Source organism: Podarcis filfolensis (genome assembly GCF_964270895.1).
Source record: "Podarcis filfolensis genome assembly, chromosome: 1".
Classification (NCBI taxonomy): Eukaryota; Metazoa; Chordata; class Lepidosauria; order Squamata; family Lacertidae; genus Podarcis; species Podarcis filfolensis.
This window is the reverse complement of record NC_139604.1, coordinates 74,318,979-74,345,138: the sequence shown is the minus strand read 5'-3', so window position 1 is coordinate 74,345,138 and position 26,160 is coordinate 74,318,979. Positions and strand designations below refer to the sequence as shown.

General features: G+C 45.9%; 1 protein-coding gene across 8 annotated transcripts in view; it reads right to left on the bottom strand.

Moving 5' to 3' along the window:
* BDNF (brain derived neurotrophic factor) overlaps window positions 1–26,160 on the bottom strand; it is a 73,688-nt gene that overhangs the window by 17,352 nt on the left and 30,176 nt on the right. The window contains exons 1-2 of one of the 8 annotated variants that reach the window (XM_083600019.1): window positions 1,170–1,507; window positions 398–479 (exon numbers count right to left, since the gene is read on the bottom strand). The exons of 3 other annotated variants lie outside the window; for them this stretch is intronic. In XM_083600019.1, the coding sequence (XP_083456145.1) occupies window positions 398–479; window positions 1,170–1,246 (159 nt within the window). In that variant the 5' untranslated portion in view covers window positions 1,247–1,507. Of the gene's footprint in view, window positions 1–397; window positions 480–1,169; window positions 1,508–22,484; window positions 22,581–22,844; window positions 22,858–23,161; window positions 23,647–26,160 lie in introns of those variants that run through there. 4 more of the 8 variants (XM_083600022.1, XM_083600025.1, XM_083600026.1 and 1 more) reach the window with 4 other exon arrangements.

The window sequence follows — 26,160 nt, the reverse complement described above, 5'->3', positions numbered from 1 at the left end:
CGCAGGGGACTGGACTAGATGACTCTAGGATTCTTCACTTAATTCAAGTATTGATAATAGGGAATACCAACAGAAAAACTCTGAGCTAAATCTGAGCCTCTGCGGTGGAACATCTGCTATCCAGTTGCCAAGTCAGACTCAAGAGGGTGTATGTGGAAAGCACATAGCACAGTGATTTGGGGCTTTGCTTGCAGTGCACATCTGGAGGGGAAAGAAAAACAAGCCCCCTGCCCAACCTTTCTACACCCCTTGACCCAAAGTGATGCTCTAGCAGAACTAGGCTTGCTGGATCAGAGGATTAAATTCCCCCACAAACTACTCCAGTCACAGAGAAAGAATATGGCCTTGTTCTCACACAATGCTAAACCAAACCCAGAAATCTCTAGTAACTCCTTACCTCAAGGCTCACAGACTGTATTGCTACTGCCACATCCTTTTCATCTCCACCTCCCATAGTAGCAGTATGTTGCTGGGCTTGGCTGCAGAAAGGAGAAGAGTCCAGTCTATTACACCACTAGAATAGGGATGGAAAAGCTGTGGCAATCCCAATATCCTGGACCGTTCCAGCCAGGACTGATGGGAGTTTGGAGTTTAGAAGGCCATAGACCTTGGAGGCCACAGGTGCCTCACTTCTCCGCTAGAGCACATTCAACTCGCTTTCAAGCTCTTTCATATTAACGGAGTTCTGCCTGATGCGCAAACCAGAGTCGAGACATCTCTGCTACACACCAGATTTGCAGCACAAGGCAATTCCTTTCTAGCCAACCAAAACAGCACATCTGTAGGGCACTATTAGAAAATGCACCCCAGTGCCTTCGCAGCAAAGAAAAATCAATGTGGAATGGCACAGAGTCCAGGATACCAGGGGACAGGCACAGTTGTGAACATCTGGTCCACTTTTGAGAGAGGAAGAAATCAAGGGGGACGGTGGCCACTCAGCCTCAGCCTATTCCAAGTACCACACCTAGGAGGAGTCCTGTAGCTCAGTGGTTGAGAATCTGCTTTGCAAGCAGAAGGTCCCAGGCTCAATCCCTGGTGTCTCCAGTGTAGGCTTGGAGAGAACCCTGCCTGAAACCCTGGAGAGTATCTGCCTGCCAGTGTAGACAATATTGAGCTAGATGGACCAATGGTCTGATAAGGCAGCTTCCTATGTATGTCCCTATACTTACCTCTGCTGATATTCTGACAGTGGGTGGCATTGGTGAAGGTGACAAAGAGTTGGAACCAACACCTTGCTATTAGCCATAGCTGGCCTCGGAATGGAAGAGATTGCAGCAGGCCGTGCTGAACTGGAAATGCCAGTTAACAGCGCTTCAACAGGTATTTGACAACAACAGGTTCTTTTTTTCCTCTCTCTCCATGTTGGAAGGCTTGTATTTGTCAGTCGTGCTGCCAATCATTTCCTGGCTGTCCCTGATCTATGCCAAGATCCCTCTCGGCACATGCCCAGTCCAGTCCCTTGCTCAGCATAGCCATTAAAGGATGCTCTCCTTATTTGGGCAAGGGATCCAGCTTGCATGCTGGTTCCATAGTGGGTGGCCTCTGGAAGAAAGTCAGAAGGAAGAGCCGGACATTCCACCACAACCCAAAAGGACAATGTGCATTGACTTGCCATGCTGATCCAGTTAGCCAACAGCCGAGTTCAAGGAAAAGCCTTGCCGCAGTCATTTATGCTGGAGCCCCTGGCAGCAGGGAGATGTTTGCAGCGAGGGCTGCGTGCAGCGCTAATGGATCTGTGTTAATACACTCTCAAACGCTGGGCAGGCAGACCCTGGTGGTTTCCTGCCCCAACTAGTACTTTTTGATCATTCGTTACCATTACAGTCAAATCACATGCTTTTCTGACAGATCAGCACTAGAAACCTCCGGCCCAGGAACTTCCTTCAAATGAAGAGATTTATTCCACAATTATGAATATTTATGCGTGCACATACACACACACACAGGCACCACTCTTATTTTAGTAACAAATAGTAGCCTGTGATCAAAATGCTGTGGTTAATAAAAGAACATCATGCACCAGTCATATATAATGAGCCCTGCTGAGGAATTCATGCCCCCCAAATGTATATAAATACACCACTACCAAAAAATAATATAAAGTGATTTATACGTTTATCAGATATATAAGTGTATACATACATATGCAATTCTATAAATTATTTATACAAAGCTAAATGGGGCTTTAAGCAAGAGTTTCTCTCTCTCCACAGATAGGAAAGGACTCAGTCCCCCCGCCCCCCGCCGGAGAAATTCTTTGAACCTTTCACTCCTAATTTATGTATTTCCAACTTTCCATTTTAAACCATTCGGCAAAAGGAAAAACCTGGTTTGTTTCAGGCTTGTCTTGAGATTTAGGACCTGGTTTTGGTGTCTTCTGACATTCTTTCCATCAAAAGTAATGCCTTGCTGGGGCAAATCCCAGAAAGACGGCACGTGGCAGAAACTTGTCTGATAAAAATTGGGAAAACCTGAGCTTTGTGACAGATCTCACAGCTAATGGCAGGCAAGTAACTTGCCAACATTAAGAAGAAAATACATAAAATTCATTGTATCTTAAATACACCTATAACTAAAAAATTAAAAAATAAAAAAGTTTTTTTTTTTAAATTGTCCAGTTTGGACAAAGGCTCCCCCGTATGTGAATTTCTGTCTTTGTATATGGAATTTACTGTTATGTTATCATTTTGTTCAGCATAAGGGATGTACGTAACAACCAAAGTCAAAACACACAAAACTAATAGCCTCACAGTGTATATGCAGTGATGGCCAAACTCGGCCCTCCAGCTGTTTTGGGACTACAATTCCCATCATCCCTGACCACTGGTCCTGTTAGCTAGGGATGATGGGAGTTGTAGTCCCAAAACAGCTGGAGGGCCAAGTTTGGCCATCACTGATTTAAGGGGACAGAATGTTGCTTGGGTTTATCTACTTGCTGCAAGCCACGCAAAGGGAGGAATCCAACATTGCACTATTATGGTCATTCTGTCCATGCAAGCAGGAGGAGGGTGGGCAGAGCATGGCTTCAGTGGCCAGTGTCTCCTCCTCTCCCTGCCTCCTCCTCCACCAAGTATGAGCTGGCCATTGAAGTGGCACTGTGCTCAGCTCGCGTTTGGCCTCCTCCACCCCAATTTTTGGGGGACATTGGGGGGGCTGCCCTCCCAAATGGGGGGAGGTCTCAGCTCCCAGGAGTTGCCCCACTTGATAGGGCTGATGGGATCTGAAAGGAGGAGCTGAACCCTCTTCCCACCTGTGCTCCCCAGCAACCAGTATTCAAAGGGAAAGGAATCCCTGATTTTAAAATTGGAGCAACCACCTCTCAGAAACAAGGTGGGGAAGTATGGAGCTCCACCTACCGATCTATAAATTAAGGCGCTTCAATCATGTAGTACAAAATAAGAAGTTAATTAAGCTTAAGCTTCCATTTTGCTGTGTCCCTACATTCATACAGCAGGGACATCTTTTAAAACTCCCTTTGCTTTTACAAAAACATTCCCATTGCCCCAATACTCAGACTACAAAACCCAGAGTGCTGATCTCTGTTCCACGTTGATCAGACTGAAACAGGTAAGCAGCTTTTTGTGACTTACCTATAGTCATGCAACACCCCAGTGCTGCTGCCGGAAGAGGGCCCCACTCTCTAACCACTACCAGGCACTGCCTCCCCATCTATATATTTTGCAGTTTCCTATGCCAATGCTTAGGCTTCTAACCCAGAAAGAGGCAAGGCTTCTGATTAAAACCTTTGGGGTATTAATTTTCCCCCTCTTAATACATATGCTAGCTCACTCCCATCTGTGTTGTTAATTAGTTCCTGACTGTAGGTTAAATGTAGGGCATGTTGTCACGAGCCTAAGGTGGGGTGGCCAGACCTCCTGCTATTGCCATATGGCTTTTTCTTTTTTAACTCTCCTCTTCCCATCCAAGCTTCTGGTTTTATAGGCACGCAAACAAAATAACAAACTAAAGAATTGAGTGTGAGGAGGGGATGTTTGTTCATGTTCATTTGCAATTCTAAGAGGAAACATGCTCTTTGTGGAAGCAGATTTCTCCAGCAGTATTGATTTAAGACCCAGCTTCCCCCTCCCTTGCCTTTCGCCCACTTCCACCGCAGAGCAAAATCATTATTAAAAGCAGGAAATAACTCTCTGCATAGGGAGAAACTACTGCACAAATAGGGTGTTTCCAGGGGTCCTGAAACATGCTTTATGACAGCTGCACTGGCAGCATGACAAGAACATGAGGGTCACTCTCAATTAGCTTAAAACAGAGAACCAAACTCTCCTCATCACTGAAGCAAACACGAGTGAGAGAAGCAAATTGGGCTGATTAGAGGAAATCCACAAAGTATGTTGGTTTTGGCCACCCTGTAAGTCCTCAAGCCTGTGTGTTAAGAACAATGCACAGGTCACATTCTCTGGGAAATTCCAAGGATTTTGCCAGGTACCTGCAACTCTCCGAAAAGTCGAGCCTGTTTGGTGAAAACAGCTGTTCAGGGCTTGGTTCCTCTCAGAATTTGGCTCAAAGCCTGGTTGCTTGCAAATAATATTTCATGAAAACAGTCAACAGGTCTTTATCTTCTTAAGAGAAAGTTTATTATTGTGATGGGACAACCTTCCCTGGGAGCAAATGCTTGGGAGATTTCTGGAGATCTGTCACATTAGCCATCAGAACGTTGAGAGGGTGACTACTCTGATGGAAGGGAGATCATGTGCGTGCAAAATGAAGTGGCCTGTCTGGTCTCTGACACTCACTTTACTGATACTATTACTCATTACCTGCACTGGCTCTCAAGTCATGTCAAGGCTCAATCCTTGGAGTTAACTTCAAAGCCCCAAACTTTTTTGGGAGCAGGCTATCTGAATGACGGGAGACACAATACGATAGCCATCTCCAAATTTTTGAAGTGCTATTCCACTGCTGTTGGAGCAAATTTGTTTTTTGTTGCTCCAATGGACAGGACCTGAACCAAAGAGTTCAAATTACAAGCAAATAACTTCCTCACAGCACAAGTTGTTTTGGCACAGAGACTGCGCCAGAAAGTGGTGGGCTGTTCTTCATTAGAGGTTGCTAAACAGAGGCAGGCTGAGCACCTATCAAGGATGCTGTAGTGGTGGATTACCTGCACTGGACATGAGGTTGGTCTACAGGACCTCCAAGACGCTTTCCAACACCATCATTCTAAGATATCCCCCCACCCCATATTCAACATTAGAGACTCTGCTATACTTCCCACCACTTTCAGAAACATGGTTGGTTGAACCTAAGATGCAAGACGGGACCTTTTTCATATTGCCACCCAGAATACAGAGCTCTCTCGCTATGGTTTAATGTTTTTATCTCCCTGGTTGTAAACTGATTTTAGCCTGGTCTTTTAATGGTTTCAATACCCTTCAGAAATTTTGTAAGCATGACATTTCTTAATAAATATTTCCCCTGTTCCCATTCTTTTAAAGGGCTCTATGCAGGACCATTTTTACAATCTTTTGCTTCTGGCCAGGCTTCTGTTTTTAGCATGTGGCAGATGCAATAAGTTTCACCTGGATGGGGTGATGGAAGAGAGGTTTTCTTTTTATAACAAAATGCTACTTGGGGTGTATGTGGGCATCTAGAGAAGGATCAGGAGAGCATGGATGGCTCCAGGCAACCATTGCTATGGGGTTGGAAAGGAAGGAGGGAGGCACCAAAGGAGGAGGAGGAAAGCAGTGTGAAAATGGAAAAAGAAAAGGGAAAATGGAGAGTCCCAGGTTGCATCAGAGTCTGCTTCTTGGATTGGACACTGGAGCAGATACCAAAAAGGCACTGGTCATCCTGGTTTAGAAAGTCCTAAGCACTTTGTCTCCTCTTGATACAAAAGGACTCCATTTTGGGTCACTTGCCTGCTGTTGTTTGTGCCTCTGTTTTGAACTTCTACTTTGCTAGAGGTCTGTGTTGAAATCTTACAGGAAGTCTGTTATCACCTTCTCATACTATTGACTCCGATAAACAAAGAAGGCATATGGGGAGACAGACTTCTTCTGTGCTCCAGAAAACCACAGGTTCAATATTTGAAGTTCCCCAGAATCCATTTTTGCACTTGCAACCCACTCCTTCCTTGAACTACTTTTGCCTATACAGTCATACCTTGGAAGCCTTGGCTCCTGAACAAATCGGCTCCCGAACAATCGAAACCCAGAAGTGAGTGTTCCAGTTTTTGAATAATTTTCGGAAGCCAAACATCCAGCGTGGCTTCCATGGCTTCCGATTGGCTTCAGGACACTCCTGCAGCCAATCAGAAGCTGCGCTTTGGTTTTTGAATGGTTCCGGGAGTCAAACAGACTCCCGGAATGCATTCTGTTCAAAAACCAAGGTATCACTGTACTCTTTCCCAGCTCTTGATCATAACATCAAAAGTAGTGAGGCAGGCCCAGCTAGAGTGAGCATGGCGGTGGGGCAGTTTAGCACTCACTGTATATCAATATATGGATAGGCACATAGTCCTAAACATACATGGAACTATGTGCAGATTATTGGATGCTGCTGCCGTGTCACAGAGAGTTATATACATCAGTGGCAAGAGTCCAAGATGCAGCTTGGATTTGGCAGTGAGCTCCATCTCTTCGTGTGGTCCCGTTTCCCATGCTGATAATAATTATGTCAATCCAGGGGGGTGTGGCCATTTATCCTGTTGGTTCTGCTTGTGGGATTACATGTGTGCAAGTAGTGATGTTCCCACTCAGTTTTTCTCGGAGCCCTAAATATGTGAAGAGCTTGACATAGGCAGGGAGGAGGAGGTGAGGTTGGGAAAGAGAATTCTAGAAAAGCCATTCAGAGCACATATTTAGATTGCAAGCATTGCTGGTTCTGTATGTGTTTAAAAGTATCTGTTCTCAAGACTATGGGTGAAGTCCATTATCCTTCAGAAACCCAATGCTGTCCAATAGGAAAGACAGCTGACAGTGGAGAAACACTTGTGGCTTCACACAGAGCGCCTGTCTTTTTCTGTCTTCTATTTTACCTCAGAACAATTAGAGAACTCACAGAATGCTCTCAGCGACCCAGAGCAAGTTTCACAATTTTTCAGATCGTGATACTGTCCTGTTACACTTTAGAAAAACCTGTGCATTTAAATGTTTACTTTTAGCTAGTAGTATTGCTCTTTAAAACATCACACGTTTGTTATGTGTGTTTAAATTAGTTGTACAGATTAGTTAGATGTATTCTGTAATACAGTGCAGTATATGGATTTATACTACTTCATATTTGGAAGAAAATGTAAGAAGAAGAAAGACATCAAAATGTGACTCTGTAAGCAGCATGAGGGATGTTCTTTCTATTAACTGCACTGGCAAAACACTATGGTCATGATGCGCTGATGCTGATGATGTCACATCGTGATGCAAAACCTAACATAGCAAAAGTACAGTATCTTTTTTCTACCACTACTATGTCCCTCTGGGACATAGTACAAAGGGACACGTCTCTGCCCCCAAGGAACTGGCAGTGCGAACACGAGAGAACAGGGAAAGACGTGGAGGCAGGGACGCATGTAATCACGGGCTGCGGGAAAACACATGCTGTAGCATAATGGATTATTGCTCCAACTCTCCCATTGTTCCCCACTGTCACATTGCCAAATGTGAATACTGTGTCTTCTTTGAACCGTAATTCTGTAACATCCTCCTCCCCGAAAATACAGGGAAATGCAGAGAAGGCTCTCATCCCCACATGCAGGCAAACTCTGCTGGCAAAAATCAGACACTTTTCTCTAAGCACTGTCATTGCTGGCCAAGTTACAGCAGCATTGGGGAAACCTCTAATCTGTGGGCCTAATTTGGCCTGTAAAGCTGTTTCCCCAAGCCAAACCACCTGCACTATACCTGACATCTTATCTGTCAGGGAGTGGGGCAGGTAAAGACTGCTGCCTGCTACTATGGCTGAGTGGCTAGGCAACTGCTGTGTGACGTTTGTGCTGTGGGTTTGAGTCCAGGGTGCTCTCTCTTCCTTTCATTAACCCTGATATGACATTCCTCCCTGCCAGGCACGCTAAGGGCGTGTGGGGTCGCTTCCCCCTGGTAGGGCTCAAACTCTTGTCTCCTGCTTCTGCTAGTCCTATGCCCTGTTCAGTGATTCATTAATGGCAGTGGCTGTCAGTGTGGGGGGGGGGTGTGGGTGTGGGTGTGCCCCATTCCCTTGGCTGCTTGGCAAAAAAATGAATCTTTCCCTTCCTTAGGTGGGTTTTGAAGCTTTTTCCAAGGGGGGGGGAGGGAGCTGTGTATGCTACGTGCAGGCAGGTAGTTGTGCAGGTGTCATGTTGTACGACCTCTCCCTCCTTCCGTTTGTGCTCCAAAACAGTGGTTGTCATAAAGCACAAAGGGATTAAAAATCTGGACCTGTCATGGCTGGCTGTGCCATTGGGGCTGATATGAGTGGTGTTGCCTTGTGTGTAGTGAGACATATGCCTTGAGCATATTCCTATTGTTAGTTCACTGGCTCCTTCCCTGTGTTGATGTCTTTACTAGCACTGGCCGTGAATGGTGGGCTGTGGTGGCATTCCCAGGGATGCTGTTGTGGATGTGTTTGCCATCTCCTCCCCCCTTTAAATTTATTACTTGTGAGAATTTCCCTTCCAGGGTTAAGCATTGGATTGGCTGGCCCTTCTGCCAACATAGTGGCACCATAATTCTGGTCCAGAATAATGAAAGTAAAGGATTACTCTCTGACAGTGAAAATTGAAGGATTTAATTCTGTGAGGGCAATCCTCTCACTTTACCCCCATTCCTCTTGCGGCCACAACCTCCCCAGGGAGCTGTTGGTTTGCAAAATGTTGTGCACATTTATACACTACGTTGCAGTCATAAGGACCAGACAAACAAGAAATCTGGATGTAGAGAGTACAGAACAAAAGTCAGGATGACAAGGCAAGTCATTAGGAACATTTGGGCCAAATTAGAATGCAAAGTGAACTTTCCACTGGGCAGAAGCTCCAGAGAATGCAAAATATTACTGAGAATAAGGTGTGGTGCCTTGAAGTGAGGCATGTATGAACCAACCATAAACACAGTGGGAGCAGCCATTCTTTCACATCCTCGCACGCCTTCCTGCTAAATTGTTTCCTTCCAAATGGATTTTTTTATTTAAACTGAAAACAAATCCTTTATGAGGTTTTGCATCTTCAGCATCTGATGCACACGTTCAGCATGGAACCAAGCCTTGGTGGCCACCTGTAGCAAGACCCAAGAAATTTAATTTGCAAATAGTACCCTGCTGGCAAAAGCAGAAAGGTAAACATGCACCTAGTTACTGATGCTAATCCTTGACATTTGACTATTTTTTTCCACTGAAAAAGGTGGGAAGGGACCAAAACTTGTTTTACTGGGTTGTTTGGATGGGGGAGGGGTGTTTGGAGATAGTCTTGTAGTGGTTTGTGATATTGCATTAACACATTGTTCAATATGCTCTTATCTTAAGCATTTGTTTCTTTATGACACAGGTCTTAAGATGTGAACAGGTGCTGGCTCTAAATTACTGGCTGCAAACAAGGAAGTTAGAACTGGAGGGAAATGAACTGTTAATATTAGCTGGGGAGAATAAGTTGATCTGTGAGGTAGCAGTGCTTCCTGCTGAAGAGACAATCTGAGAAAAACTGCAGTAAAAAAAACAAACCCACAAGTGTGTATTTCATACCTTCATGTCCCTTCTTTGGTTCCCAGTTTTAGGATCCAAAATTTTAAAATAAAATAAGATAATTGTAGGGTGGCTAAAAAAAAAAGTCCTAGAAACAAACAAAACTTTGAAGTGAAATTCATGAATATATTTTGTTTGCTGCCCTGTTTGTTACTAGAGGCTCAGGTGGCCTCAGTGGCCAGAGTGCCTTCTACCACCTTCAGCTGAAAAGACATTTAGAGTTGTTGCTTGAACTGGGAAAGCCTGACCACTGTTGTCCATATATGCTGGTAACCTCCAGGCTGGATTACTGCAATATGCTGGGGGGGGGGGGCTGCCCTTGAGGCTGGTCCAGATGCTGCAGCTAGTGCAAAACGCAGTGGCTTGACTGGGGCAGGATGTCACCAACACATTAGCCCGGCTGTTTAAAGGACTGCACTAGCTGCCAGTTAGCTACTGGGTTATGTTCAAAGCACTGGTTTGGGGGTATTAAGCCCTACTGCACTTGGGACCTGGTTACCTGAAAGATTGTGACACTTTATAGACCCTTTGGAACCACCCCGTTGCCATTTCAGCATTTACTGAAGACCTTCCTCTTCCAACAAGTCTTTTAACTGGAGATTTTTCACAGTCTGCATCTGTCTTGGAATTGTTTTTAGTATGTTTTTATTTTATCTCTTGTTTGCTACTCCAAGCTCCTTTGGGAAGAAGGGTGGGTTATAAATAAATAAATATAAAAAGAAACAGTAAGAAATTGAAATGGTCATTATGACAAATGGATGTATAGGTTCAATGGTATGAATGTAGTTTTAAAAAGTTTTCTGGTCATGGAAAAGGGTAATAGCCAAAAACAAGAGAGCCAGTGCTATCTGCTGTTAGATATGTGCAGTCTGGAAGCAGACCAGCATATCCCTGTCTTTCTTATGACTGTAGGCCTATTTATGAAACCTTTCCAACTACCAATTCCAGATGCAAGAACTCCTTTGGGGTCATGCCCATGTCTTGAACCTACTTTCCATATTAGAAATGTAAGTCATCAGTATGATCCTAGAAGTAGCTCTCACATCTGAAATAGCTAGATGGAATGCTTTCAAATGTATCTATTCATGAGAAAGACACAGATATGCTGTTCTAATTGTGTGCTGCTTGTGGAATCAGTCAATTGCTTTCCATACCACCCCCATTTCCCTACCTTTCCCTCAGTCTCCTTGTCTTCTTGAACATAGCTGGATGAGTGGGAAGTGACTGCCTAACTTTAGGCACCCCTGTGTGAAACAGGTTATCTTGACCCATTTTAGTCTGGCTTCCATTCTGCTTTGGGGACTGAAACTGCTTTGGTTGCTTTAGAACAGTTGCACTGGGAGATAATCAGGGGGAAATGCAACACAGTTGATTCTCCTGGACCTCTCCATGGCTTAGAGTACTATTGACATGGTATCCTTCCAGATCACCTGTCTGGGATGATCCAGCTTTTTTGTTGCCTCTTGCTTCCAGTGCTATTAAACACCTTCACAAAACTGCTGCTGGTAGTCATGTGGAGATCTGGAGATCTGCACCTAGATTCTCCTTTTCATCTAGTCCAGGTGAGGCAGTGGACACTCTCAGCAAGTGCCAGGACTTGTAACAAGCTAGATGAGTGCCGATAAACTGGGTCTCAATCCAGCCAACAAAGTTTTAGATGGTTAAGTTTACAGCTGCCCTGAGTGTCTCTTTGAGACAAAGCATGGAATACAAATGATCTACATAAATAAATACATTTTGGGAAGCTGGCATTCCAACTCTTTGGGATGGAGCTACACTAATCCTAAAGGATCAGGTTGACAGCTTGGGGTTGCTATTGGATCTGACCTTTCAAGTGTCCATTGCACAAAGCACCTTTCACCAAACATCCTTTGGTGTTTCAGCTATTACCCTGCCTGAATAAAAAGGATCTTGTCATAGTTACCTGTGCTCTTGAAACATTCTGCTAAAATTACATAGTGTCTAATACTTGAAACATGGCTTTGCCTATGTTTGGAAACTTCTGAATGTAGCTGCCCAGTTATTAACTGGGTCCCCAATTCCAAAGTAATTAAAAGTGCTGGTCTCTTTTTACTTTAAAACAATCTGGGACAAGGATATCTGAAGGTCCTCCTTCTTGCCTGCATAGAAAGATCATCTGCTGAGGCATTCCTCCAAATGCAGCAGTGGATCTGCCACGATTGCTCCTCAACTTCCTCTGAATCCAAGCTTGTTGGAGGGACACCTCTGCCACATCCTAAACCCCTCTAGGAGAGTGAATCAGGGGGTTAAGATTGCCCTGCCCATCCCACTAAAATCAATGAGACAAGTTAGTCCCATGCTATGTTTTTGTTTTACTTGTGCACTGCCTTGTGAGGGCTACAATGAAATGAGAATCCCATTTCTGTGAGACCAAAGCATGACAAGCTACCTCTGGATTCAACCCTGTAATTCTCCATGAATAGAAGATTCTTAGCTCCTCCAAGTTTCTGAAAGCTTATTTAGAACATAAGATCCTGCTGAGCCAAACCTGTGGCCCATCTAGTCCAGCATCTTCTTCTTACAATGACCAACCAGAGGCCTGTGGGAAGCCCACAAGCAGGAAAAGAGAACCTAGCAATACTAAATAATGTATCCACCAGTGATCTGTAGCTTGGCTCTAGCCAATTTAGGAGAGACACAGAACACCACTATGCAGGTTCTACTCAGAAGAAAGGCCCATTAAAGGGGGACTCACTCCCAAGTATATAGATAGGATAGCAACCTTAATTATAGTGATCTTCAAGCTACCGTAGTATCTGCACTTTAGCTACTTAAACAGGTTGTGGCTCACTGTTTATATTTTTCTCCGCTGGGTAAAGTCTAGCACCGTGATTCATTTAAGGACTTTCAGAGACTTAAGTTTGTTAGTTTTGATGTTTTGAATTATTCCATAAAGTATTTCACATTATTATTGTTTCTGGCCATCGTGTTGCTTTTGATATTGCTGACTCATATTTTGCAACACAGGGGTTGGTTTGTTTACTCACTATATTTTTCCAAAGACAGAGAGCTTTGTTTGGGTTTCATCTGACAACACACACACAGAGATCACAGACTGCCCTGTCCAGGATGTTTAGCTATGGACTCTTCTGCCTTAGTGCAGCATGTTGGACTAGAGGAACTGACCAGCCTTATAGTGATGAGAAACACACCTGATGAACGTCAATACTGGTATATCTTAAAAAGTTGTCGTTATAACTAATATCACAGATATGGCCAGAGAGAGACCAGGCATTCTTCAGTGGGAAGAGCTGCGGATGTTGTCCCAGATTGGTTGCATTCTCTGAAGCTTCTGGTTTTGAAGAAGTCAGTGGGCAAGTAGTTGCCCAGCCTTGGACAAGTTATTTCTCTGCACCAGCTGTTCTGCCATGGTATGACAGCAGGACATGGGATCATGTGCTAAGCGGCCAGCATTGATGCAAAGGGAGACTTAATCCCTTTGTTGGGCATAATGCACTGGAGTGCAAGTGTAGAAAAGAGAAATTTCCATAACAGACGGGTTGTATCCAATTAGTTCTGCTCTGAGTAAATGTTAGCTGGATACAACTTACAGTGTATGAAATTATGCACAAAATTGGGAAAGTGGATAGAGAAAATGACACTATTCTCTCTTCCCTCCCCGCCCCATGTGTGGATGGCATGAGATTCATGCTGTCCTCATTTATTTCTGTCCCACGCCCAGCAGTAGAGCAACAATAGATGTTGACTGTGCTCCACAGGTCTGGGTAAAGAGATGTTATGTTGCTCCACACCACTGTGGAAAGGGGATTTGGAAGGGCATGTTATCCCAAAGACCAAGGGAGTGATCTCAGCCCCTACATGATCTTCGCTGTCATAGGCCCATAATAAAACTAAGGAGTTTTTCGTAGAAGATGGGGCATATCTTCACAGTCTTATCCTATGTTCCTCAAAGGGATGTCACTGCCTCGACTACAGCACACCACAAAAGCTGAGTTTATAAAAGACCCATGACCTTCAGATGGTCTGAACTAACTGTAATACAAATACTTAAATTTAACTAGTTTACAGCGTACAGACTGTAAACACGTTCAATGGACTTTGGTTTAATGTTGATCTGCTGCTTATCAAATAAGGGGCAATCCATATATTGCATGCTGTTTTTCCCTGCAAAATTGCAGCCTGTCAAAGCTATTCTTTGTTTACAATTAAAATAAAAAAATAAAAAATGACAGGACTATATTATACACAAGTAATGTGTAGCTTGGCCCCAAGGGTGAAAAGTAAAGGGCACGTTATTTTGGTACCCCTTGTGCTAGTGACATACAAAGAGAGTTTGTTCTTTCCCCCCCCCTAAGCCAGAGCTCTGTTCCTTAAGTTCATATTCAGAACAAAACGCTCAGGAGAAAACATTTCAGTTTTTGGTAAGATGGAGCGTGCCAGTATATAAACCTCTCCTAGAGATGATTAAGAGGTGTTCCATTAAGCTGCAATTTTGCAGGGGAGGGGGCTGAGTGCTCATAACAATTATGTGAAAACAAGTCAATGCAGGTTAGTAATTAACCTATTAAAAGGGATATATCCGCTCACACAGGAGCCTCTGTCACGATGCTCAGCATACTGAGCAAAATTTCCAATGCGGCCATAAATCAAAGGCTGGAAGCAACATCTGTAGATATTAAAGAAGCAGCCACTTAAAACAAGAGTAAGCATTACAGCTCGGGCTAAAGATATCCTCTGCTCAGAGCTCTCGTAGCATCCTGTTGACCTCTTTTCCCAAAGAAAATAGCTTGACCTTATTCTAGATAGCTACAACTCTTGTGAAGTTCAGTTTTCTTCCGTGCTGTACCTTTTGAGTTTACTGAGACTGAAACAGTTGAGTTTACTGAGACTGAAACAAGAAAACATTTTTTTTGGACTCTGGGTTCAATCAATGAGCAGTTAAGGGAAACAAATGTAGAACACAAGTATTAAAAGCAAATCTTTACTGAAAGTTGTCTTTCTTTCTACCCCTCTCTCTCTTAGGAGTGACAAGCAAGTGTGTATTGTGCAAAAGCCTGGTTGCGCCTGGACAAATAAGCAGAACAGGGCAAGCAGCTCATTTATTTCAATTTCAAACTTTGGGGAGACAACTTGTGTTTAGTCTTGGTCCACAAATGCAGCCAGGGCCCATTTCCCATGACTTTTTAAAAGTAGTACCAGCACAAAGTTATTACCAAACACACATTTAAATAAGCAGGAGGATCTTTTCTCATCTCCTGCCATAGCACACAACCTTATGCCTTCCGTCAAGTGATTTGTAAAAAAATAAAATGCTCGAGACTTTTGGCTTGTTATGCCAACCACAATTTACAGTCTTCGAATGATGACATCCTCCCTGTAGCAAGAAAAATAGGACCCTAACAGAGAGTGCAATTTTTTAAAATGGGTTTTCCAGCTGTGATTCAGTGAAGTTGAACACTAAGTGGCAGTACTACAGAAGGAAAATTGTTCCGTGTTGTTGAATCTCAAAGAAAAGGCCTTTCTTTTTTATCTCTTTTCATTAAATAAACAATAGTGAACAGCTCTTTTTCAATTGCCTCATATTGAGAGTTAAGTAGCGATTTTATCTTCAGCCCTGAGTGAGATATACTGGCCTGAACCCAAAGAGTTGTATTTCCTCTGTTCTTTCAGAGCAGGCCCCAATCCTTTTTACCAGAGACAGGCCTAACACTATAGGCAACAAGGCCTAGGGCAGGCACGGTGGGCACCAGGGTGGGCCATTTGCACAGAGGAGGGAATTCAAGCAGGAACAGCTTTTGCCACACATACATGACATGGTGCACCTCCTATGAGACTGTGTATTGGCTTGAGGGTCAGACAAGGGTTCAAATCCTCTCTTAGTTCTCAAGGGCTACATACACACCATGCATCCAAAGCACAACATCACCCCCCTCTAAAAAGAAGAACCCTGTGAACTATAGCTTGAGAAGCTCACAGGAGTAGAAGGCAGCCATTTCTGAGGGAATTCAAACTGTGCTGCTAGATAGGCTTCAGGTAGTTCCCTGGAGATGAATGAGGAAGGGCCATAGCTCAGTGTAGGACATCTCCTTTGCCTGGAGATGGTTCCAGGTTCAGTACCAAAGATCTCCAAGCAGGGCTGGTAGATAACCCCTGTCTGAAATCCTGGAGAGCTGCTGCTGCCTGCCAGTGTAAACAGCGCTGCACTGGATGGCCAAATGGCGTGACTCAGCATAAGGCAGTTTCCAGGGTTTCTTCCCTACTTGCTGACACCAGTTTCCATCCCCGATTCCAGATATGGGGAGAGACGATGCGAGCGGCGAGGCCTGCCTTTATTCAGAAACTTTCTCTGGACAGCATGTAAGAGTTCACAAAGACGGAAACATGAGGGAGCAAGGGATGGTTACTTCCATACTAGCAGTGTACTCCAGAAGTAATACCATTTCATTACTCATTTATTGCAGATGATCCAGATGAAATCACTGTGAAACAGTTTCGATCCAGTGTGCATGCATGTTGCACCCTTTGCAGACATCTACATCTGAAATCAATGTGTGAGACCCTTCTGTGTGTCTCTCTCCTTTCTCCCTTGTCTCTCAAGCTATAGCATTTGCAAATTATCAGGTGTTCTTCAGCCTTGCCTGGATTAGTTTTCAGTTGGCTTACTCAGAACCAGAGGCCAATCCTGACCAGACGCACTGGGAAACTAGTAGGTAAGATGAAGAATAGAACCAACCCGTATCAATGTACAAGGTGATGGCGATTGTGCCAAGACTGCACAGAATCATTCAGCAGAGATTCTATGGGCATCTGCCAGAAATGCTGATAACTAATGGATAGTTCTCATGTCCAAGAAAGTGGCGGAATGCCTGCAGTGGGTGTGGTTGTGGTGTCTCCAGAAGACAGCCCAAAAGGTGCTCCTGGATCCAGCATTGTCAATAGTGTGACCCAAGTGACCTTGTTGGGTAGGTTTGCTTTTCACAGGCTTCAGCTGGTTAGGCAACTGCAATCGTTCCTGGACTAAGCCAGCTTGACCTCAGTGGTGCAGAAATTGGAAACCTCAAGACTGGGCTACTGCAATGCATTCTATATGGGGCTTCCCTTTTGTCTGCTCCAGAAACTGCAGTTAGTGCAGAATGCTCCAGGATGATTGCTGACAGTTTGTCAGGTAGAGTCCATCAGCATAAAGGTAAAAAGGTAAAGGACCCCTGGACGTTTAAGTCCAGTCAAAGGCAACTATGGGTTTGCGGTGCTCATCTCACTTCAGGCCAAGGGAGCAGGCGTTTGTCCGCAGACAGCTTTCCAAGTCATGTGGTCAGCATGACTAAACTGCTTCTAGCACAATGGGACACCATGACAGAAGCCAGAGTGCCTGGAAACACCGTTTACCTTCCCGCCACAGCAGTACCTATTTATCTACTTGCACTGGCATGCTTTCGAACTGCTAGGTTGGCAGGAGCTGGGACAGAGCGATGGGAGCTCAACCTGTTGCAGGGATTTGAACCGACAACCTTCTGATCATCAAGCCCAAGAAGCTCGGTGGTTTAGAGCACAGCAACACCCATGTCCATCAGCATATTACACTTGTGCTCAAAGATCTTCACTTGCTGCCAGTTTGCCATTGGGCCGAGTTCAAGTTGCTGCTATTGGTATATAAAGCCCTTATATGCTTGGGACCAGTTTACTTAAGGGATTGCCGTATGGCAACATCTGTACTTCAGAATTTCCAGTCTCCAAACATGAGGCAGCTGCCATAATTGTATTCCTTTAGATGTCTGCTGAAAACATTTCTGCTTTAGTTACATGTGTTAATTTTTGTTAGAAGTTTTAAAATTACTTTTACAGTGGTACCTCATTCTTAATTTGTTCCGGAGGTCCGTTCTTAATCTGAAACTGTTCTTAACCTGAAGCACCACTTTAGCTAATAGGGCCTCCTGCTGCCGCCATAGCACGATTTCTGTTCTCATGCTGAAGCAAAGTTCTTAACGCGAGGTACTATTTCTGGGTTAGCGGAGTCTGTAACCTGAAGCGTATGTAACCCGAGGTACCACTGTAATTGTATTTTATTGAAGATATTTGCCACCCTGAGATCCTTTTGGAGGAAGGGCAGGATATAAACTTTTACAGAGAAATGAATAAAATACCATATTGGCCCAAATATGTTGCACCTTTAAAATTGGAAGTGAGGGGAGAGAAAAAAATACCCAAATATAAGCTGCTCCATTCCTTGCTGCTCCTGGGGGGGGGGGGCGCATGGTGCATTGCCAACAGCCTTTCCCCTTCATCACTCTCTCCCTTCCCAGTCTTGGGGGAGAGGATAGGGACTATGTGCAGGGCGGGCCCCGCTTTGCCACACTCCTGACTGCATATCGTAAGGTCGTGAATATAAGCCCCACTTTAACTTTTCACAGTCGGAATTTGGAGGGAAAGTGAGGCTCATATTTAGGCCAATACAGTGTCATCCTAAGCACATAAAAAGAGGACCAAAGTTAAGAGTCAGAAAGATATTTCAGATTTTTAGGAGCCAACCTCAGTTATTCAAGACATATAAAGGAATTATGTATATATAATTTTAAATTAATAGGAACTATCCGCAATTTTTTTGCGCTCAGGAAAACTACTGTGTGAGACTCAATCATAGTAATAGACGTAAGTTGAAAGTATTGCTGCTTTGAAGTTACATGAATAGATGGCACATGCCTACTGAAGGTGAAATAGTAAGCCTTGTCATTCATGCTGCCAGTCAGTGGCTCAATGAAATTCACTCAATGGGGCAGTATAAACAAGTAATCATCATTATCTTTTTATTTTACTCATGCCACACAGCCTGGACCATTGCCTCTGTGTGTACGTGCATTTATAAATATCACAATGGTTTCAATTCTGAGTATTTTTATCAATCCATGAATTAAAGATAACACAGGTACTTGCTGTATACTACCAGGATAGATTCTCTGCATACATTAAAACTCAGTTACTAGAAGCATAAATAAGTAATGGTTATTGATCTCAAAACGGTAATAACCTCAAAAAAAATGTATAGCAAACAAAGTAATTAAAAAAAAGTACTTTTGGAAAAAAGAAAAACCCTTAACGTTCAAGGCAAGAGGCTAATGGCAATTCTGGGAAAAAAGAATGCACATGGTTGTAACACATTGCTCTTTTAATCTTATAAAAAATTGAAGAATTAGAGCAATCAATAGCACACAACAAAGCTGCCAAATAGTTCATTCATTGTTTGGACATCTGAAAATAATTACTAGGTAGCATTTTCAAAAGCACCTTATTTAGGTGACTTGTAGCATAAGCAGAATTGTCTTTACCTGGAAGTAAGACGCACTGACTTTAACATAAATTAAAGAAAGTTGATGAGGACAGTGACTGCAGCTGCGATCCGCAGCAGTAATGGTTGGTGGGAAGAGAGAAATAAACCCCTTTAAGCATTGTGAGACTTACCTCTGGGTAAACATGCACTGAATTGGTACCCCCCCCACACCATTCAAATCTCACCTTAGCCACATATTTGTTCAATAGCTCTTAGGCAGCCTTCTTCAACCTGGTGCCCTCCAGATGTTTTGGATGATGACTCCCACCAGGCTCCAGGCAGCACAGCAGAGGTGTCACCCCAAACATCTGGAAAGCACCTGGTGGGGGAAGGCTGGCCTTACGCGAGCCACTATTATCAGCTTCAGCAGTACAGTATGGGGATGATAATGATCTACTGGGCAGGGCTGTCGTAAGGATTCTCTAGGCAATGTACTGTATATGAAGTGTTTCAAGCACAGTGAAGTGCTATAATGCATTATGAAGTCTTGCTGACACAGCAGCCTAATTCTGTTGCTGCGCCTGTTTGAGATCCAAATACGAAAGCTAAAAGAGTTGTGATAATAACTAGGATGGGATACCTAATCCTCTATGCTACTCAGTGCTATCAAACAGTTCCATGTGTATGTCAGCAAGATCCTAATCAAACTTACTTGGATCCAAGAGGCATTTAAAATAACAGGATTTCATTCCACATTCAGGACTGGGGTGGCAGGAGCTTAATCTGTGGTCCTCAGTTATGCTTTGTCATGCATGCAATGCTTAACTAACCTATGAATCCCCAGGTTGCAAGTTGAATTTTCAAAATAGTCTAGATCTTGAACAACCAGATTCTCAAATGGCCAAAGCAACACAATCCCTGTTGAAATGGAAAGTGCTTATTCTGTGGGAAAGAGAATGGCAGACCCAAGTTCTGTTACAGTACTAACTAAACTTTCATGTACATAAGGGGCATGGAAATGAATGGGATGAACACTTTCAAATAATGGATAGGATTTGAAGTGCCATCTGTACACTGAGCATTCCCAGTGTCTCCCTTTCCACAGCAAGCCCTGGTGTGGATGTGCACACACTATAAGATGCTGCAGAAGGTCAAGGGACGGGGGGAATCACTGTGTGCACACAAGACCACTTTAGACAGCCATGTGGATCTCTTTAAATCCTGGTCACTGTGATAAGATTGGGATCACAAATTATTGCAGATCTGATAAAGCAATGAATGGGAAATGAATATTCTCTGTTCTTGGAATGAGTGGATGAAATGCACAGGTGAGTATTGCAGAAATATATAGAGATTGCTTGCTTTTATTAAGTTATCTTCCCCCATCCACCGACTGAACGCACAATATAAAAGGAGTTTAATAATTTACGGAAAGCATACACACACAGAGAGAGAGAGAGAGAGAGAGAGAGAGAGAGAGAGACTTCCGTCTAGCGAAGTAGACAAAAAGGACAAATAACTTTATAGCCCTGGAATTCCAGTTATGGTAACCGGCGTGTTTTAAATTCCAGTAAAGGTTACATTTCAACAAGTGTCTCTTTCCGTTCACTTACTGAGCCTTGCTGGCTTGTGTAGATGCATAATTCTGAGCTGCAGCCAACAGAGTAACTTCCCGTTACATTCCATTTATAACCTCTGGCAGTGTGTCATACCTAGGCGGTTATGCATCCCCACTGCCGCTGCCACACATCCTAATTCTCTCTACAGCAACAACAACAACGTCAAGTTGCCCAAGTCATCAATATATCTCTACATACACTGAAGAATGAGTGAAACTTTTTGTTTCCAGGAGATGACACTCAAGTTTGATTTTGAATCACAGTGATGGAAGGAACTTGAGGCAATGCTAGAGGGAATTACTCCCAGTTTCTTGGGCTGGTGGGGAGATGGACCATGCAGCCACCACTGCACACAGGCAAACCTATGTCACTCATTTCCCAAGCAACTAGCTGCAACAGACTTGCATTCCTTGGAGCAGGTTAAAATCTATGCACCCCAGCATCCTGATCGAAACATCCTGATCCTTGAAACATGGAGGTTCCACTAAGCTACGATAGCTAATGTGTGTAAACAGATGTCTCACCCATAAATTTATCTACCCTGGCATTGACCGTCCAGATATTGTTGGACTCAAAGTCTCTGGTGGGGCTCCAGCAGCCTGTCAGAGTCCAGGGTTGGCTGGTGCCCATTGAGACAAGCAGGGTTGTACGCAGGAAGACAACCACTGGCTGGTGGAGCCAGAGCCAACTAATACTTGTTTTGTCCCTATCCTCTTCCCTGCATTACAGGGGACAATGCTGAGACCAAGCTGGAGGAAGGTGACAGGCAGTGGAACCCCTGAATGTGGACTGAGGATGGTGGGGCAGCACCATATTCGCCCTAAGGAGCCGCCTGCCATTTGTCCCAGGTAGCATGGTCAATGCAGCAGTCCATATCTAGAAATCCAGAGTTCCCCATCTAAAAGTGCATCCCCATATATGCTCATTCAGAAGTTAAGCCAATTGAGTTTACTACCATGTAAATGTATAATGACTGCAGCCTAGACGTAATTCTCAAACCCGTGTGAAGAACAGCTCCCCCAGATTCACTTTTGTCCCCATGTCCCCCCCCTCCGTTTAAACCATTAGGAACTGCATTCTTTGCTTGCAAGCTCATTTCTGTACCCAAATATTTTGGCAGCTTCCTCCCGTTAATCATTAAGATAAACATTGGTGGGTGGGCGGGCATTGTATTAAAAGGAGAGTGATCTCCAGTAATTTTCAGAGAGAGAGTTCTAAGCAGGAACCCATTCCCCTGGCTTTCCTACATCTCTCACACATACAAGATTGGTCTCCGTCGCTTAGAGCGTTTCTCTGCCTCCTTGCCCAGCTGCCTGCCTTTGCTGTCATCAGCAAGCGTTCCCCGCGTCCTGCCTGCTCTCATCTGGGCAGGAGTGCTCATGCAAAAAAGTTCCTCTAGCACATCATGTTACACAAGGAAATCCCCCTCTGGATGCGAGGCCCCTCCGAGCCAGCGATGTAAGACGCATCGAGCCTGACGCGGATGATCCCACCTCGCTCAGCTGCGTGGAGCAGAAGACCTCCCACTCCCATTCAGAGGTTGGCGGAGGCGGCGGCGCTTTGCTCTGGAATCCCGCCCTCTCCTCTGGGCCTTCAGCCGCTGCGCCTCTCTCTCTGACCAGCAGAGGGCCCCCTGTCCCATTAAAAACGCACAAAACCACCACCCGAACAAACTCGCTCTACACAACTAGACCACCACAAAAATCCAAAGAGTATCGCAATTGCAGCGCTGCTTGGGTTGTTTTGCTGGTTTGGGGGGGGACACGCCCCCCCCGTCACAAAACCCACCCTTCCTTCCTACCTTCCTTAAACCCGCAGCTGCAGTCTCCCCTAAAAGGAGGGGAACCCCTACCTCGCCCACCAGTAATCGTGCGGCAGCCAGCCAGCCAGCCGCCCCCAAACCCGCTTCCTCCGCTGCGCTGCAGCCTCGAGGGGCTCCCCGCCTCTCCACGTACCGTCGGATGGGACCAGCCGGGGGAAGCCCTGCCTGTTTGCCTGGGCTCCAGCGAGTGGGCTCCCGCGGCGCGCCTGCCTCTCTCGCTCTCTCCTGCCGCCCTCGGACACCCACCGCCTCCGTCGGGTGGGCTTTCCGCAGAGGAAAGTACGCGGCAAGTTGCAGGCAGCGAGCGAGCGAGAACTAAGTGCGCGCGTTGGTGAGCGAGGTCGTGCTATAGCCTGGCCAGAGGCAGCGAGGGCGCCAAGTCCCTGCCAGCCGCGAAGCGAGCAGGTGTCTGGTGCTCTGGGGGCACCACCCGAGAGGGGCAGATCGGACAACAAACCTCGCTCGTTTGGGCCGCCCCCCCCTCCACGCTTACCTAGGGCTGCGCTCGCTCTCGGGCTTTACTTCCGAGGAAGCGGACGGGCCCGACGGGCAGATGGCGCCGCTATCCCCTCTCTCCCAATCCTCCCGCCCGCCCGGCGCTCCATCAGCTTCTTGAAGGGAATCACACACACACACCCCGGAGGGTCCTGCCGGAGCCCCGGGTCCGCAGCTCTCCAGCCCTCCCCTTCCGACGCCCTCTCGCGTCTCCCGCTTTGCTTGGCGCCCCTGCTGCTGTCCCTTTCCGGGGCGCCTCTCTCTCCACCCAGTTCGGCTCGAGTCAACTTTTCTCCCCCCCCCCCCCGTCCCTACCTTGCCGTCCACACAAAGCCTGCTGGGGTCTCCTCCGGAGAGTCACATCGTCTCCCAGCCGTCCAGTCCCTGCAGCCGCCTCCTGCAGCTCCAGAAACACAGGAGGAGGCGAGCAGCTCGAATGTCTCATCAAAGCTTTATGAAGGGTGGGAGGGTAGCGGCGTGGTGGGGAGCCTCTGATCTCCTTCTCTCCCTTCCTCTCCCCCCCCAGCGGGGCGGGGGGGGGGCTGGCGTAGGAGCCTCTCTCGCACGAGCCCGCCTGCCCCCCCCCCCGCCCGTGGCTGGCTTCTGCTCACTCAGGAATTATTTAGATCTCCGTTTGGGCTTCGATTGGTCAAGCCGCTTCCAAGCAGGAACGCCGAGGACTGGGGTGCCCGCTTTAAAGGAACCGCGATGCCTCTCCCACCCCATCCCAATGCCGGACGGCAAACACCGTTTGCTCCCTAGAAGGGGAGGGCTCCCTTTCGCCTGCTACAAACTTTATTGTCCCTGCCTGGGTAGGGTTGGTCGACCAGATCTCTCTAGGGAAGGAAGAGGATCGGGTTGGAATAGACACCCAGATCGCTTCCCCCACCCCTTATCGCGAAGCAAAGTTGTAAATAACAACTGAAAGCCAGTAACAGCCACGCATATTGCAGAGACTTATGCCTTCCCAGGTTAGTTTGAGCCAGACCCATCCGCAGGCTGGTCATGCTCAAGCCCCCTCCCCCCATCACAATGCAATAGGACTACTCCGGAGTAAGTGGATTGGACAGAACGGCGGTGAGGAGATGGGTAGAATACCAATACTTTTATATTATTATTTTCCCCCTTCCAGTGCCTCGCTTTTAATAGCAATTTTAAAATCCAGGGAACTGGGGCTTCCTCTCGAAATGTTACGAAATCCCTTAAAAAGCTGGAAAAGATTGGCTTACTTGTTCGTGCATTAAACAAACCAGATCCATTTAAATATAGCTCCCTCACTGACCTCTCCATAGTCTGCCTATTAAGAATGCAATCAAGATAATAACAAACATTCTTTATTAATGAAGGCTCCGGGTAACGTTACAACTAGTCACTTTCGAAGAGAACACGCAGCGGGCAAACGTGCTCGATCCAGCCAGCCGGCGGATTCTCTCGCAGACAGAACCAGACAGGCAGAAGCAACGCAACCCCAAACTCACCTTTCGCTTAAAAAACAACAACAAAGCCCCGCAAAACTTAATTTATTGTTTTGTTTCATAAGCGCGCCTCCTTGCAAAAGCTAGCCACCCCAAGTGGGCTCCTGCGGGGCTGCTTTGGGAAGCGAGAGGGAGAAAAGAGACCCCCCCCCCAACTACTTGCCCAAATTTTGCAACTCGTCCCCTCCCGCGCGCGCAGCTCTTTCCCGTTCATGCCACCAACACAGATTAAATTATTGCTAGTGGAAATTGCGTGGCGGAGGTTAATAATTGCAACACACGCCCCGCCCCTTCACACACGACTGAGCAGCTTCCTTTGATCTTGGCCCGGACGGAGAGATCGCATTGTTTCTCTGCGGCTCGCCTCGGGTCAGCCTAGCGCCGGATCGCAACCTCCCGAGCGCCGCTTAGGGTGGGATGTGCGGACGGGAAGCCACGCGCGCCATGCGTGGAGGTCACGTGACGCCCCGCCCGCCTCTCCGAGGGAGACGCCGCTGGCAGCACTAACGAGGAACCGCAATCCCGACACATGCGAAGGATGCCTCCCATTAGAGGGGGGGCGGGGGGAGGAAAAATCGCTGCCAGCCTCCGGTTGCCGCCCCTGGCACGTGCTCGATGATGCTCCCTCGTCACTTGTTTCGCTTTCTCCTTAAAACTCTGGAAGAGGGTTTTCCCTACTTTGCGAAAAGGAGACATTGATTTGGAAGCTTTGAAGCCGCCCAGAGTGGACGGGGCAACCCAGTCAGGTGGGCGGGGGACAGTTTTTTTAAAAAAAAACATCATCATCATCATCATCAAGCTGAAACACTTAGTTTTTTGTAAAGTATTCGTGCTTTTTCTTCCTTTCCTAAAAAGGTGCTGCAGTTGTGCCCTTAGCTTGTGCTGCCAAAGATTTTGGTTTCATAACGATCTTGAAATGTGGTCATCATTGCAGTCCTCTACATGTCCTCAGGAATTTCAAGGGGTTCAGGATTGCAGATCAAGGCTCCTAAACCATCTCCCAGGCCCATCGCACAGACAGCGACGCAAATGTCTGTCTTAGGCTATCTACACACTATACCTTTAAGGTGCAATTGCTATTCCTCCTCAAAGAATTCTGGGTACTGCAGTTTGTTAAGGGGTGCTGGGAATTGTAGCACAGTGGTACCTCGGTTTTTGAACATAATCTGTTCCGGAAGACGGTTTGACTTCTGAAACATTCAAAAACCAAGGTGCAAAGGGTGGTCTGCAAATTCACTAGAGAAAATTGGGGGGGGGGGACTCAGCGGAAGCTGTTTGACTTCCGAGGCACGTTCGTAAACCGAAACATTTGAGTTCTGAGACGTTCAAAAACCGAAGTACCACTGTACTGTGAAGGGTTAACTACAGCATCCAGTATGCAGCCTCAGCTGGGACTAGTAAAATAGTGGATAGGCCAAGCAAAGTCAACAGTGCAAGGGTGGCTCACAGTATTTTGTACAACATAAAATGGTGCCCAGCTGCCTTCAAGTCAATTTGCGTAGGACCCAAGGCCAGCCAAGGAAATTGCAGAGCTTCAAGAGGAGGGAGGAGACACAGGATATTGGAAATGTTTCAGAAAAGAGCAGTCAAAATGGTCAAGGGGTTGGAGCAACTCCTCTACAAAGAAAGGTTCTGTCTCTGCTACTGGAGGCAACATACCTCTGAATACCAGCAGCTGAGAATCACAAGCAGATCCTTGCTGGCTTCCCATAGGCATCGGCTTGACCACTGTGAGAGCAGGGTTTTAGTCTAGCTGTGCCCTTGGTCTGATCCAGCAGGGCTCTACTATTTTGGTACACGAGGCAGACAATCCCATATGCACCTCTCCCCCTTCCAGGG